The sequence below is a fragment of the Eptesicus fuscus genome, chromosome 9 (assembly GCF_027574615.1).
Source record: "Eptesicus fuscus isolate TK198812 chromosome 9, DD_ASM_mEF_20220401, whole genome shotgun sequence".
Lineage (NCBI taxonomy): Eukaryota > Metazoa > Chordata > Mammalia > Chiroptera > Vespertilionidae > Eptesicus > Eptesicus fuscus.
In genome coordinates this window covers 49967616-49983242 of record NC_072481.1, presented here as the reverse complement: position 1 = coordinate 49983242, position 15627 = coordinate 49967616, and the positions used below count along the sequence as shown (strand labels likewise).

At 38.6% G+C, this 15627-nt stretch overlaps 1 protein-coding gene across 1 annotated transcript in view; it reads left to right on the top strand.

Moving 5' to 3' along the window:
• The window catches only part of LRRC40 (leucine rich repeat containing 40), a 58163-nt gene that overhangs the window by 3524 nt on the left and 39012 nt on the right, over window positions 1-15627 (top strand). Inside the window, exons 2-6 of the mRNA XM_008139426.3 lie at window positions 663-844; window positions 2223-2296; window positions 4753-4882; window positions 8081-8204; window positions 15327-15469. Of these exons, the coding sequence (XP_008137648.2) occupies window positions 663-844; window positions 2223-2296; window positions 4753-4882; window positions 8081-8204; window positions 15327-15469 (653 nt within the window). The remainder of the gene's footprint in view (window positions 1-662; window positions 845-2222; window positions 2297-4752; window positions 4883-8080; window positions 8205-15326; window positions 15470-15627) is intronic.

The following is a 15627-nucleotide window of genomic DNA, read 5'->3' as shown; positions in this document are numbered from 1 at the left end:
TAATACCAATGCTTTCTCAGACTTAATACACACTTCTGTTATGAAATTGATAACATTACCTTATAAATATTGATTTTCATGCCTTCTGTTACTCTGTTAGCTTAATGGTAGAATCCCTTCTTTCTCCCCATTAGGTGCTATGTAGATTGCATGTATAGTAAATATAGTTGAATAAAGATAAAAGTGAGGTGTAATAGGTAAAATACATATCATATTGCTGTTTTTTAAAAGAATACATTTTATTGATTCTTTTACAGAAAGGAAGGGAGAAGGATAGAGAGTTAGAAACATCAATGAGAGAGAAACATCAATCAGCTGCCTCCTGCACACCCCCCCCCCCACTGGGGATGTGCTCGCAACCAAGGTACATGCCCTTGACCGGAATCGAACCTGGGACCCTTCAGTCCACAGGTCGACACTCTATCCACTGAGCCAAACTGGTTAGGGCTCACATATTGTTTTTTAATAAAATCAACTTTTACTCTAACCTAGTTACAAGTCATTGTTATTTGACTTATTTGAAGTATTTTTTTCTTTTATTTAAATGTTTCAGCAATTGCTTTTCAGTAGGTAAACTGAATAGCAGTTATAAAAGTATGTCACTTAGAATCTAACTACTTGTTTTATGTCCTTCTTTTTGGGTCTGGTTGTGTTGGAAATAGTGCCTCAGTGTGTCTGGAGAATAAATGTGGATATCCCTGAGGAAGCTAATCAGAATCTTTCATTCAGTGCTACTGAGCGATGGTGGGAACAGACTGATTTGACCAAATTAATAATATCCAACAATAAACTTCAGTCACTCACAGATGACCTCCGACTCCTACCTGCACTCACTGTTCTTGATGTAAGTTGACTGATTATAAATATGGGTCATTAGGTAAAGAGACTCTTAATTCTAAATTTAGGCTTTGATGAGCAGAAAACCCATTTCACTTGGTAAAACACAAGGAAGAATAACAAATTATCATTAGACATAACATAATGGTTAGGAGTGTAGAGTCAGAACATCACGCTTCAAATTTTGGCTCTGCCACTTGATAGCTGTGTAAACTTGGGAAAGTTACCTCTTTGTGTCTCATTTTCCACATCTGTAAACTAGGACTGATACTACTACCTAATTGTAAACATTGTTTTACAAACAGAATTGGTATTTAACAAGTGGTTGCTGCTACTCATATTTTTCTATTGCTATAGTTTTCAATATTATTATTCTGGACATTAAAACAAATACAGTTGACTCTTGAAAAATGCAGGGATTAGGGACTCCAGGCTCTGCACAGTTGAAAATCCATGTATGACTTTTGACTCCCCAGAACCTTAATTACTAATAGCCTACTGTTGACCAGAATCCTTACCGATAACGTAAACAGTAGATTAACATATGTTGATCACGTTATATGTATTACATACCATATAAATTAAGCCAGAGAAAAGAAAATGTTATTAAGAAAATCATAAGGAAGAGAAAATACATTTACAGTACTTGAAAAAAATCTGTGTATACGTGAAACCGTACAATTCAAACCCATGTTGTTTAAGGATCAACTGCACTTAAGATTAAATTTTTTTATATAACTTTCAACATTGACTTCAATTATTGAACTTAAATTTTTGTGTGTTTATTTAGGGACTATGTTTTAGTCTCTAGTTGCCATGTCATGTGATAAAGCGTGAATAGTTTATTTCACAATCTACACACTTCTGATGTCCTTAACTTAGGAACATCGACTATCTTCCAATTCATACATGAAAAGTTGGATCTAGTCAGATTTCTAGTTTTTGGGTTTTTTTATTTGTAAAATGAATGGATTGGCTTAGGTTCCTGGTACCTTGAAAACAATACAATTCTTTGAAACCATGAGAGAAGTCCCTCACCCACTTCTCATTTATTTTATGTATGTTGACATAAGTCTTGTCATCTGAGGACTATTGTTAGTTTCTAACCCTCCCATCTCTCATTTGAGATTGAAATTCCACTCAGGTGAAGTTTATTTTTAATTGTTATATTTAATAGTGATGATGTAACTTCATGATATCTGAACAGCAGTTTGATCAATTTCAAACTCCTTTTCCTCTTCTATACACAGAACAAATTTCCAATACTCAACTCGATGCTATTGAATTAGAAGAACGGGATTATTGTTGAAGAATTTTGTACAATGACAAAGCTAATATGTGGTTAATTATAAGATTAAGATATTGACTCTCTTAATAACTTTTAGATACATGACAATCAGCTGACATCCCTTCCTTCTGCTATAAGAGAATTAGAAAATCTTCAGAAACTTAATGTCAGGTAAAATTTAAACTTATTTTTTAAAAGAATACTTATACTTTATTTTTCCATCCTCTATGCCCTCTTCCAACACCCCCATGCAATCACTACACTGTTGTCCATGTCCATGAGTTCTCTCTCTTTCTTTTCTTTTTTGCTCAATCCCCTCTCTGCCTCCCCCCCCCCCCCCCCCGCCACCAGCGCTCTCTACCTGATATTCTTTAAAATGTTTTTTCTAGCCCTAGCCAGCTTGGCTCAGTGGATAGAACGTTGGCCTGCTGACTGAATGGTCCCAGGTTCAATTCAGGTCAAGGACATATGCCTGGGTTTTGGGCTCGATCCCCCGTAGGAGGCGTACAGGAGGCAGCCAATTGGTGATTCTCATTATTGCTGTTTCTCCCTCTCCCTTCCTCTCTGAAATCAATAAAGATATATTTAAAAAATGTTTTTTCTAACACTTTAAAGTATTTTTTTTATTACCTTAGAAAGTGGTTAAAGCAGAATAAGAATGTGTTTTAATTCTCAGGTTATTTTTATTCTTTGTTTTAGAATTGTCTACATACTTTCTGGTTTTACAGATTCAAGGCCAGTTGATTTTTAAAAAATACTTTTGTTTTGCCCTGGCTTGGTGGCTCAGTTTTTTGGCATGTCATCCTGTACACCAAAAAGGTTGGGGGTTCAATTCCTGGTCAGGGCACATTACTAGGTTTTGGGTTCAATCCCTTCTGGGGCTTGTGGGAGGCAACCGATAGATGTTTCTCTCTCCCTCTCTCTCTGTCTCTCTCCTTTCTTCTTTCTCTAAAAATCAATAAAACATATCTTCTGGTGAGAATTAAAAAATTTGTTTTATGAAACAATTTTATGTGGTTATTTTAGAAAACCTCTTTGTTGATATCTGAAGTTTTAAGTTATTTTGATATAAAAATATCTAAGTGTTAAGCAATAGGAATAAACTGAAAACAGTTCTTTTATTAATGATGAAAAATTTGATGGTTTTGATATTAGTGGTTATTAATGTTTTCTGGGGACTCCTAGGGTTTTGTGGATATGCTTCTGGTTCTCATTGATAGATGTCTGGGGGGCCAGGCGGCCAAGGCTCTTCATTGCACATCCAGACTTTCAAGAAAGAATAACCAACTACCTTATATACACACACACATATCTACACACATATTAGGAGAAAATGGATTAGGGAAGATTTCATTTAGGAGAAAAAAACAAAAAGGTATAAGTATTCAAAACATAGTTTGCAAACTATGATTTATAAAATAGATATTGTTACAGATCTGACTAACATAGTATAGCCAAGTGCCAGTTTTCTGAAGTTATATTAACTGTTTTGAGGAAAAACAGTACCTCAAACAACAGTCCTCATCTGGTGAAAACCTTAAAATCACCATAAATCAACAAAATTATCTGTACACAAAAAAGGTGCTAATTGTTTAGAACTATATTAGAACTTCCCCTTACAAGTCAAGGCATGGGTGTGGCTTGCAAAAGCAAGACTAGGTTGGGTTGAGAGGAAGAGGTGAGGGAGAATAGAGTGCATGTGGCTTTACTTTTAGCTTCCGAGTATGAACATTAGGATGGAGGAAATAAATGATTAAAAGAAATGGAGGAAGTATATAGCTAGAATTACTCTGCTCAACTAGATCCCCATCAAATATATAAAGATTTTGATTATATAACCAACAGTAGTAACCAGTTTTTGACAATTTTTAGTGGTTCTTATTTTAGAACACATCTTTTGGCATTTTTATTTCAACTAGTTCTATTTTAATATAACTTAAGGTTATTGTTAGTTACCCTATTATACGTTTCTCCATTATCTGTTGAATAATTGTATGTGGCATGAAAAGAGAGTGGAATTCCCAAGTGAATAGTTGAGGTAAATCTGGGAACAACATCTCTTAATTATCCGGGAGTGTGTCATCCTCTGTGACTTGGGACTTCTCTTAAACCAGTAAGCTAAATATCTCTATAGAAGGACTGAGCTGAATGTTAAAACTAGGTACAAAGAAGAGTGGAGTTTTATATTACATTCAAATGGACATGCCAGGTCCTCAGATAGAAACAGCTATTTTTGTCTTGGGTGATAACTTTAAAACATAACCCCCATATAAGATGTGCTGCATTGTAGTGTGTGTGTGCACATCTTTGTAAAAATTCTGAAACTCAGGTGCAATATAAAATTGTAAGAATCCAGTGTATCCTTTCACACTATATGTAAAATTAAGAGTTGATTATAAGGCAGCAATCAAGTTCACAAATTATTTGGTTAAAAATCTTTTATTTCTTTGTTGTTTTCCATTGAAACCCTCAATTTGATTATTTTAGGATATGAAGCTTGGTAACTTTAATATTAGTAAACATATTTCATGTTTTTAATGAGTCCATGTAGTTGGTCAGCATAAAAAAACCTTTATAAATATTTAATAAGTTGTCAGCTGATGATTCAGCATTTATTTTATTAATAGCCATAACAAACTGAAGATACTCCCTGAAGAAATTACAAATCTCAGAAACCTGAAGGGCCTGTATCTCCAGCATAATGAACTAACTTCTATACCAGAGGGATTTGAACAACTGTTCAATTTAGAAGATTTGGTAAGTTGTGATTTTCCAATTTTTGTATAATTTGGGAATGATCACATTTTTCATTAGGCTGAGAATCTTTATGTATGATTAAAATCATGAGGAAATGGGCAACTGATTATATGATTAGGTTACCAGAAAGTATGCATTTCGGTTAGATCGTTAAATTAGTAATTGTAAATTTGTTTTAATTGTTTTCTTATGAAATCTCCTTAGTTTTAATTTAGGAATAGAATTTGGGAAAGGGGTGATGAGAATCACTTTGTTATTCAGAGGCTTTTATAGCTTAACAAATTAGAGCATATACCAATTCCCTTTTCTATACCCATTCCACTTCCTCCTTTATAGACCTTATAGCCTTCCTGTCCTCTGATTACCCAGGTAATCCCTTAAGGCCTGCCTTTTTGCTCTATTTTTCAAAATGGCAACATAATCTGGCAAAATTTTTATTACATCTCTGTCACATCTTAATAAGAAGAGAAAACTGTAAAGCAATAGAAATATTATTTTAATCATATTACTAAGTATTATAGAAACAATGGGCACTTTGTTTTGTGCTTTACATATGGCAAGGTAGATAGTTTTATCCCCTACTATAGATAAGAAACTAGGCTTATAAAAAGAAGCAACTTATTGGAAGTCATTCAACTAATAAGTAAGGAATTCAGGATTTTAATATAAGCCAGTTTGACTCCAAAGTATATTTTCCCCCCCACTTTACCACTGAAGGAATAACATTCCACTGTAAGGTATCCCATCAGAAAGACTTTAGCTATATTAGATTAGATGTTCTAATAATCTCTACTCCACATAGTAATGTAGTATTATATTTTCCCTCTTACATGTTTGGAAAACTAATTTATGTCATTTTAGCCTCAAAGTTTATTTCTTAAGTGAAAATTACTTCTTTTTCTGTAAAAACATCCTTCTTGATATATCCCATTATCTCTAGTGTTTGAAATCAAAATACACACTCTCTTCAACCATTCCTTCAGTATCTCTGTCAATCTTGTTAGATTGGAAATAAGGTTTGGAAAGTTAGGTAGATAAAGTGAATGGCAAAGGAGGGATTTTCTTAGGAATTTAATGGAAAAAGGGAGCAATTGAATTTTTTTTTAAGAGTCTATAGCAGAAAAAAAACCTGATAAACTACAGCGATTTCCAGTTATTTCTTTGAATAGGTTCCTGGATTACAGGTAGCATAATGAAAGGATGTTTCAGTGAGAATTGTGTTAAGGATTCAGTATCAAATAAATCATAATGTGAGCAACAATATATTAAAACATTAAAAGTATAAGCATCTGTAATAATTTACACTGGTAATATTTCTTAGGTAAAAACCAACTTTGTATAATGGTACTTGATAAATATTTACTGAAGAATTGGCAGTATAAATATCTATTTAGACATTAGTTAAATTTTAGATCTAATTTAATTATTAACTACAATAATTAAATGTTTAACATTTTTAGTAATTTGTTGATTTGAGTTATTTAAAATGAATTTGTGAAAAATTAATATATTTGCTTTAGTAGGAACTTTTATTTTAAGCTTTTGATTTGGAATAATTTTAGATTTATCTATATATATAAAAGGTTAGACCGTCCATCCGACCGACTATCTGGTACATAAGACGTGTACTAGCGGTTTAAAAATAAACGTTGACTCGGGCATGCTCGATACATATAAAGCTCTCGCTGATGCCAATCGCATGCGTGTTTTAATTTTATAATACTATATATACTATTTTGACATGTAATGTTTTGCAGCAGCGTAATTACTGCACGAATCTTTCTTCTAATTAATTTCCTTTCAATGTGCATGAATCTGTGCACTGGGCCACTAGTAGAAATATAAAGAGAGTAGAGTTCCTGTATTCCCTTCACCCAGATTTCCTTAATGTTAGCATAATACATAACCATAGGACATTTGTAAAAAGTAAGAAATTAATATTGGTACAACATTACTACTAAACTACATCTTTTATTAAGATTTTTCCAGTTTTTCCACTAATGTTCTTCTTTCTGTTCCAGGATCCAATCCAGAATACTACATTGCATTTAGTGTCAGTAACTTTTAATATTATACAATATTTATTTATTAGTAATCTGTAAATTCTTAGAATTTAGAGTATTGGAGTTGTAGATTATTATGTTGTATGTTATAGATTACGATGATATGTTATTTTCTATTGTTTACAACAGTATTTTAAAAAATGCTGATCTAGCATTTTTACCTTTTTGTATCTTCTTGATTTATTTAAAGTTACAGAATACAATTGTTTAATTTTAGACCAATTGAAAGTCTTCAGAGAGCATTTCCTTTAAGTTATTTTTTTCTATTCATTGTTACTATTGGCCCTACCTAACAGTTTCGTGATAGCTAATGGAGTACTTACACAGAATTCAAATATCATAAGAAGAATTATTTGTTTTATAACATTGTCTTTTAAAGGGAGCTTCAAAAAGCAAGTTCTTGTGTAACTGTTTAAAGGTAAAAAAGAAACAATGACTAAAAGAAACATTGTGGTATAAAGATTAATTAGGCAAGCTTGAATGAATGAATACTGTAGTAGTGTAGTGGATTTTTAGACTTAGTCAAAGCAGACTTAGTGAGGTCAGCAGAATATCAAGAGGGAATATTTTTTCATCGAAAATTAAAATGGCCATATTTTCAGCTTTAGTTTCCTTTTTTCCCCCCAAGAATATTTCTTTCTTACAAAGTTATATTTCATTTCGTATTACAGTTTACCCATAGTTTGCCCTATTTATCACAGGCAGTCAATAATATTTGATAAACAAGTGGATTTTTTGTATTGAAAATAGGATACATAGTAGAGCATGACTTACTTTTTATAAACTGTTTCTGAAGTCAGAATTTATTCTGATTTCTCTCTGCTACATTATTGGGTATGTAGTGGGCCCACAGAATATTGAGGTAATGAATGATGATTTGTGAAACTGTCAGTGAAGGAGAGTTAAAAAGTAGAAATATATATATGTGTGTATGTGTGTGTGTGTGTGTGTATATATATATATGCATGTATGTATATATATATATATATGTATATATATATATATATACATTTATATATTTATATATATATATTTAAATAATGTTTCAATCCTTGCATAATTCTGGAATACCCTTTAGGGATAATTTATTTATTTTTATTGTTCATTCATTCATTCTGTCTTTCTCTTTTTAAAGGATCTTTCAAATAATTGTCTTAAAACTGTTCCTGCTAGTTTTTCTTCTCTATCCAGTCTGGTGCGACTCAATCTTTCCAGTAATCAACTGAAGAATTTACCAGCAGAAATAAGTGGAATGAAAAGTAAATCTCAGTTTTAAAAAATACATAATATTTGAAGTTGGTGAAACTTACTTTTATCAAAATAAATTTTAATACAGATACTTGCAGAAAAGTAAAATAATAGATTTTATGGTGGTAAATGCAAACAATAGCAACTAGTCAGATTTTCTCCAGGCCATTATTATATATTAACTTCCTCAACAACACCAAAAAGATACTTTGGCATATCAAAAAAAAAAAAAAAAAGGAAAAGAAAATATGATGATAAATTGTGATAAAATTTTATATTTGAGTAATTGATTAAGGTTTTGAGCTGTGCTATATTTTCATTCTTTCATTCAATATTCACTAAGAGGTTATTCCCTTCTCATAGGTGTTCCTATCTATAACATATGGTTATGTCATCGCTGTGGCTTCCTTGTGGTTCAAATTAATAATGACAAGAGATAGTCTAGTTTTGCCTAAATTATGAATCCTTTTTTTTAAAAAAGTTAAAATTTAGTGCTTCTATTACAGTTTTCCACTGAGCCATCATATTGAAAGTATTATAGAACTAACTAGAGGCCTGGTGCATGAAATTCGTGCACGGAGGGGTGTGTCCCTCAGCCCAGCCTGCACCCTCTCCAATCCGGGATCCCTCTCACAATCCTGGACTGCTAGCTCCCAACTGCTTGCCTGCCTGCCTTCCTGATTGCCCCTAACCGCTTCTGCATGCCAGCCTGATCACCCCCAACCACTCCCCTGCTAGCCTGATTGATGCCTAACTGCTCCCCTGCCAGCCTGATTGATGCCTAACTGCCCTCTCCAGCAGGCCTGGTCCCCCCCAACTGCTCTCCCCTGCAGGCCTGGTTCCCCCCCAACTTCCCTCCCCTGCAGGCCCAGTCGCCCCCAACTTCCCTCCTCTGCCGGCCTGGTCACAACTGCCCTCCCCTGCTGGCCATCTTGTGGCGGCCATCTTGTGTCCACATGGGGGCAGCCATCTTTGACCACATGGGGGCAGCCATCTTGTGTGTTGGAGTAATGGTCAATTTGCATATTACTCTTTTATTAGATAGTATAGAGGCCTGGTACACGGGTGGGGGCCGGCTGGTTTGCCCTGAAGGGTGTCCTGGATCAAGGTGGGGGTTCCCTTGGAGCATGGGGAGGCCTGGGCGAGGGGCCTGTGGTAGTTTGCAGGCCAGCCACACCCCCCGGCAACCCAAGTGGAGGCCCTGGTATCTGGGATTTATCTTCTATAATTGAAACTTTGTAGCCTTGAGCGGAGGCCAGGGAAGGCCAGGGCAGGAAGCTTGGCTTCCTCCATCACCAGGGGCAACCCAAGCCTCCTGCTCAGCTCCAGCTCCATGGTTGCCGCCATTTTTGTTGGGATTTATTTATCTTCTATAATTGAAACTTTGTAGCCTTGAGGGGAGGCCAGGGCGGGAGGCTTGGCTTCCTCCATCGCCAGGGGCAACCCAAGCCTCTGGCTGGCTCCAGCTCCATGGCCGCTGCCATATTTGTTGGGTTAATTTGCATACTTGCTCCTGATTGGCTGGTGGGCGTGGCTTGTTGGTGTAGCAGAGGTAGGGTCAATTTGCATGTTTCTCTTTTATTAGATAAATATTAAGGGATAAAAATACTTAAGGTACATTTTAAGTACCTTTTAAATAACTATACTTAATAATAGAATTCTTGAATTAGAGTCCAAAATCATTAAACAGCTTTTTTTTGTTTAAAGGCAAACTGTTATTTCTTGGTTGATGACCACAGTGTGTATCAGCTGTATACTATTTACCTTATCTAGTCTATTCTGCTAATCATATGTAAGCCTTCTTCGTTTTTTAACCCTTGTTTTGTAAAGGAAGTAAAAAATGATTTTGTATAGTTGATTACAGATCATTTGGAGGTGAATTTGTAAAATTGTATATTTTACTTTAATAGTTAATTGTCATTTATAATAGGAATTCATAAATTAAGTCTGCATAAATCAAATTGACATTTTAGGGGAGCCTTTACTTGTGATACTATCAGTTAAGACTGCTTGTCGTTGCCATTTCCCAATAAAGGTATTAGGAAGTAGAGTTAAACATAAAATATGGTATCTGCAGTGAGTATATAAGAAACATTTTTTTGTAAATTGAGTGGAAATATCTTGAGATACAGTAACAGATGAATGTACAGCAATTTTTCTAATATCTACACTAATAAAAGAAAAACATACAAATTGACTGTACCTCCGCTACGCCCACAAGCCATGCCCACCAGCCAATCTGGAGCGAGTATGCAAATTAAACCAACCAAGATGGTTGCGGCCACAGAGCGAGCAGGAAGTTTGGGTTTCCCACCTGCTCTGGCCGGCCCTGGCCTTTTCTCAAGGCTACAAAGTTTCAATTATAGAAGATAAATAAATGCCAACAAAAATGGCAGCAGCCATGGAGCTGGAGAAAGCAGGAGGCTTGAGTTGCCCCCCAGCGATGGAGGAAGCCAAGCTTCCCGTAGCCCTGGCCTGCCCTGGCCTCTGCTCAAGGCTACAAAATTTCAATTATAGAAGATAAATAAATCCCAGATACCAGGGCCTCCGCTTGGGTCGCCGGGGGGTGTGGCCATCCTGAAAACCACCACAGGCCCCTCACCCAGGCCGCCCCATGTCCCAAGGGAACCTCCACCCTGATCCAGGACACCCTTCAGGGAAAACCAGCCGGCCCCCACCCGTGCACCAGGCCTCTATCCTATCTAATAAAAGTAATATGCAAATTGACTGTCACTCCAACACACAAGATGGCTGCCCCATGTGGACACAAGATGGCCGCCACAAGATGGCCAGCAGGGGAGGGCAGTTGGGAGGGACCAGGCCTACAAGGGAGGGCAGTTGTGGGCGATCAGGCCAGCAGGGGAGGGACCAGGCCTGCAAGGGAGGGGAGTTAGGGGCAATCAGGCTGGCAGGGGAGTGTTTAGGGGTTGATCAGGCTGGCAGGCAGAAGTGGTTAGGGGCAATCAGGAAGGTAGGCATGGAGTGGCTGGGAGCCAGCAGTTCTGGATTGTGAGAGGGATCACAGATTGTAGAGGGTGCAGGCTGGTCTGAGGGACACCCCCCCTCCCCCCGTGCACTAATTTCGTGCACTGGGCCTCTAGTTAATAATAATAAAAGCATAATATGCTAATTAGACCAGACAGCTGAACGATCTTCCGGACAACCTTCCGGACTACCTTCCGGACAAAGCCGGGGCTGTGAAGGCCGAGGCAGGCTGCTGTGGCTGCGAGGGATGAGCTTGCACGAATTTCATGCATTGGGCCTCTAGTACTGTATAATTAATGATCAGATGCTTTCTGTACTTCAGTCACAACAGCAGTACTTTAAAGCTGTCATTATTAGGACATTTAGTAGTTATTTCACTATTAACCCTTTGCACTCGATTGCTTTTTTCTTGATTCCTTTATTCTAATGCTAACTGTGTCGAGTCACACTCGACATCTGAGTGCAAAAGGTTAATGGCTGGATCCTAAGAACAATATCTAACATTTATATGATTTTCAAAAAACTCAAAATGCTTTTACATACAAAGTTTTACCATTTACTGCATGTGCATATCATTTACATTTTAAAGATTCATAAACCTAGACTACAAATTATATTGTAAATTGTAGAGCAAGGGATTGAGTCCTTTTACTCTATCATCCCCACTACTCTTTCAACTACATACTGCTTGTATTCTCAATCAGGGCTTTTAAGATGCAAGCAGTTGTGAAAACTACAGCTCTAACTTTCAAACACACTTTTGTTTATAGAAGTTACTGGATTTGGGGTGGATGAGATTGTGACATTTTTCTTAATGCTCTAGCTAAATAATGTATTATTATATTACTAGAGGCCCGGTGCATGAAATTCATGCATGGTGGCGTCCCCTCAGCCCAGCCTGCACCCTCTCCAATCCTGAACCCCTTGGGAGATGTCTGACTGCCTGTCTAGACTGGCAGTCAGACATCCCTCTCACAATCCTGGACTGCTGGCTCCTAATCGCTCACCTTCCTGCCTCCCTGATTGCCCCGAACTGCCCCCCCTGCCAGCCTGATTCCCCATAACTGCCCCCCGCTGCCGGCCAGGTCGCCACCAACTGCCTCTCTCCCCCCCCGCTGGCCTGATCGCCCCATGCAGCCTGCTTGTTCAGGTGTTTGATCATCCCTCACTAACCCCCCTGCCGGCCTGGTTGCCCCGCAAAGCCTGCTTGTTCAGTCGTTTGGTCTCCTTTGGGCCAGCCCTGGGTGGCTGGAGGGTTGAGGGGACTCGGCGCCACCATCTTGTGGCTGTGGGTGCCGCCATATTTGAGGGTGTGGCAGTTGATTAGCATATTCCTTCCTTATTGGCTGTGGGCGCCGCCATCTTAGTGAGTGGGTGATGGTCAATTAGCATATTCCTGCTTTATTAGATAGGAGGATTAGTTGAAAGTAGTACTATTACATTTATTTAAAGCAATTAGCTTCTTAATCACTAGAAGACTGCAGTCTAAGGTATTGTAACAACTCAGTCTTGAATTATTTTAAAACAAGAGGCCCAATGCACGAAATTCGTGCACGGGGGTGTGTGTCCCTCAGCCCAGCCTGCACCCTCTACAATCTGGGACCCCTCGAGGGATGTCCGACTGCCTGTTTAGGATCAGGCCTAAATGGGCAGTCGGACGTCCCTCTCACAATCCTGTACTGCTGGCTCCCAACTGCTCGCCTGCCTGCCTTCTTGATTGCCCCTAACTGCTTCTGCCTGCCAGCCTGATCGCTCCCTAACCACTCCCCTGCCAACCTGATTGATGCCTAACGGCTCCCCTGCCAGCCTCATTGCCCCTAACTGCCCTCCCGTGCAGGCCTGGTCACCCCTAACTGCCCTCCCCTGCAGGCCTGGTCAGCCCCAACTGCTCTCCCCTTCAGGCCTGGGTCCCCCCCCCAACTGCCCTCCCCTGCAGTCCCGGTTGCCCCCAACTTCCCTCCTCTGCTTGCCTGGTCACCCCAACTGCCCTCCCCTGCAGGCTTGATTGCCCCCAACTGCCCTCCCTTGCAGGCCTGGTCCCTCCCAACTGCCCTCCCCTGGCCATCTTGTGGTGGCCATCTTGGGGCAGCCATCTTGTGTGATGGTCAATTTGCATATTACTCTTTTATTAGATAGGATTGACAGGCTTACAGTACAGGAAAAAATGTTGTAAAATGTATATAGCTTATTCAAACTAGAGGGTTGAGAATGAATTATGGAAAATTGTGGCTATTATAAGTGGAAGAATCTGTATTATGGATTAGGGCAGTGGTCGGCAAACCGCGGCTCGCGAGCCACATGTGGCTCTTTGGCCCCTTGAGTGTTCTAACGCCACTTCTTCAAAATAGACGCATCCAGGCCGAAAACCAACTTCTGTGCATGGGCCACGAAGTTTCAATCGCATTGTACGTGCAGGCCCACACGTGGTATTTTGTGGAAGAGCCACAATCAAGGGGCCAAAGAGCCACATGTGGCTCGCGAGCCGCGGTTTGCCGACCACTGGCTTAGGGAGAAAACTGCATTTTGGAGTTTTAAGTGAAAGAAAACCTTTACTTTTTTCAGTTTTGTTTTCTGTTCTGTTTTTTAAGAAAGAAAGACCCAGGAGGTAAGAGAGATGTTGCAAGTAAGAAATTCTTTTCAAGAGTGTTAGTTAGCTAAGATGTGAGAGAAAGCGTGTACTTAAAAAAAAAAAAAATAGAAGAAGAAAGGATGGAAAAGAGACAGAGGCAGTATGTATGGAAGAAGAATAAGAGGGAATACATAAAAATCCAAGGCTTTTTGATAGTCAATTTCCCTATTTTAAATACTGATATTTCTAAGCTACTGATATCCATTTATACATATAGTATGCATGCATCATTATATATCTATCTTAAGCTGTTTCTTTTTAAAGATATATAACTATGGAGGAAAATAATCTCATAATGTATAATTTAAACAGAATGGGGCAAAAGAGGTTTAGAGTTGTGAGTATGCAAAATAGTTTATTCTTATATTATTTACTAGAGGTCCGGTGCATGAAATTCGTACACAGGGGTGTGTGTCCCTCCGCCGAGCCTGCACCCTCTCCAATCTGGGATCCCTCTCACAATCTAGGTCTGCTGGCTCCCAACTGCTTGCCTGCCTGCCTGCCTGATTGCCCCTAACCGCTTTTGCCTTCCAGCCTGATCACCCCCTAACTACTCCCCTGCCAGCCTGATTGATGCCTAACTGCTCCCCTGCAGGCCCGATTGCCCCTAACTGCCCTCCCTTTCCAGCCTGGTCGCCCCTAACTGCCCTCCCCTGCTGGCCTGGTTGCCCCAACTGCCCTCCCCTGCAGGCCTGGTTGCCCCTAACTGTCCTCCCCTGCAGACCTGGTTCTCCCCAACTGCCCTCCCCTGCAGGGCTGGTCCCCCCCCAACTGCCCTCCCCTGCAGGCCTGGGTCCCCCCCCTACTGTTCTCCCCTGAAAGCCTGGTTGCCCCAACTGCCCTCCTCTGCTGGCCCAGGCACCCCTAACTGCCTTCCCCTGCAGGCCTGATTGCCCCAAACTGTCCTCCCTTTCAGGCCTGGTACCTCCCAACTGCCCTCCCCTGCTGGCCTGATCGCCCACAACAGCCCTCCCCTGCCAGCCATCATGTGGCTACCATCTTGTGTCCACATGGAGGCAGCCATCTTGTGTGTTGGAGTGATGGTCAATTTTCATATTACCTCTTTATTATATAGAATTATTGTATTATTTTGTATAGGAACAACTGTAAACCTACTTTTGCCCCACCGTGAACATTTTAGAGTACTTTTAACAGAGTACCAAAGTTTTTAAAAATGTTGTAATGATGACATGGACTATTATAAAACATTAACCTTTTGCACTCGGATGTCGAGTGTGACTCGACACGGTTAGCATTAGAATAAAGGAATCGAGAAGAAAAGCAAGCAAGTGCAAAGGGTTAATTTTATTAGCAATTCTCTTATAATTAAGTGAAAAAAATCTTAGTTCATGTTTATTTAATTAAGTGGCATTCTAGGATTCTTGATTATTATAAAAGTATACAACAGCACAGATACATAAGTTCTCATGATTCCATATACATTTTTTGAATGTACATAAAATTATAGACCAATATTTTTTCTCTATTAAAATAATTTTTTGCTAAATATGTATTACAGGATTAAAGCATTTGGATTGTAATTCAAATCTGTTGGAATCTATACCTTCTGAATTGGCTGGCATGGAATCACTAGAATTGCTTTATTTGCGGAGGAATAAATTACGTTTTTTACCAGAATTTCCTTCATGTAAATTACTAAAGGTACTATTTAGTTGATTATTGTGTAACTATATATTTTTCAAAAGTTATTTATGAAAATGAAATTTTTAATCTTGCTTTACATTGGAAATATGTGTTAGTTGTAAGTGCTACGTTTTCGTATGTTAATAGTTTTTGGAATTTTAATTTTTTTTAATATA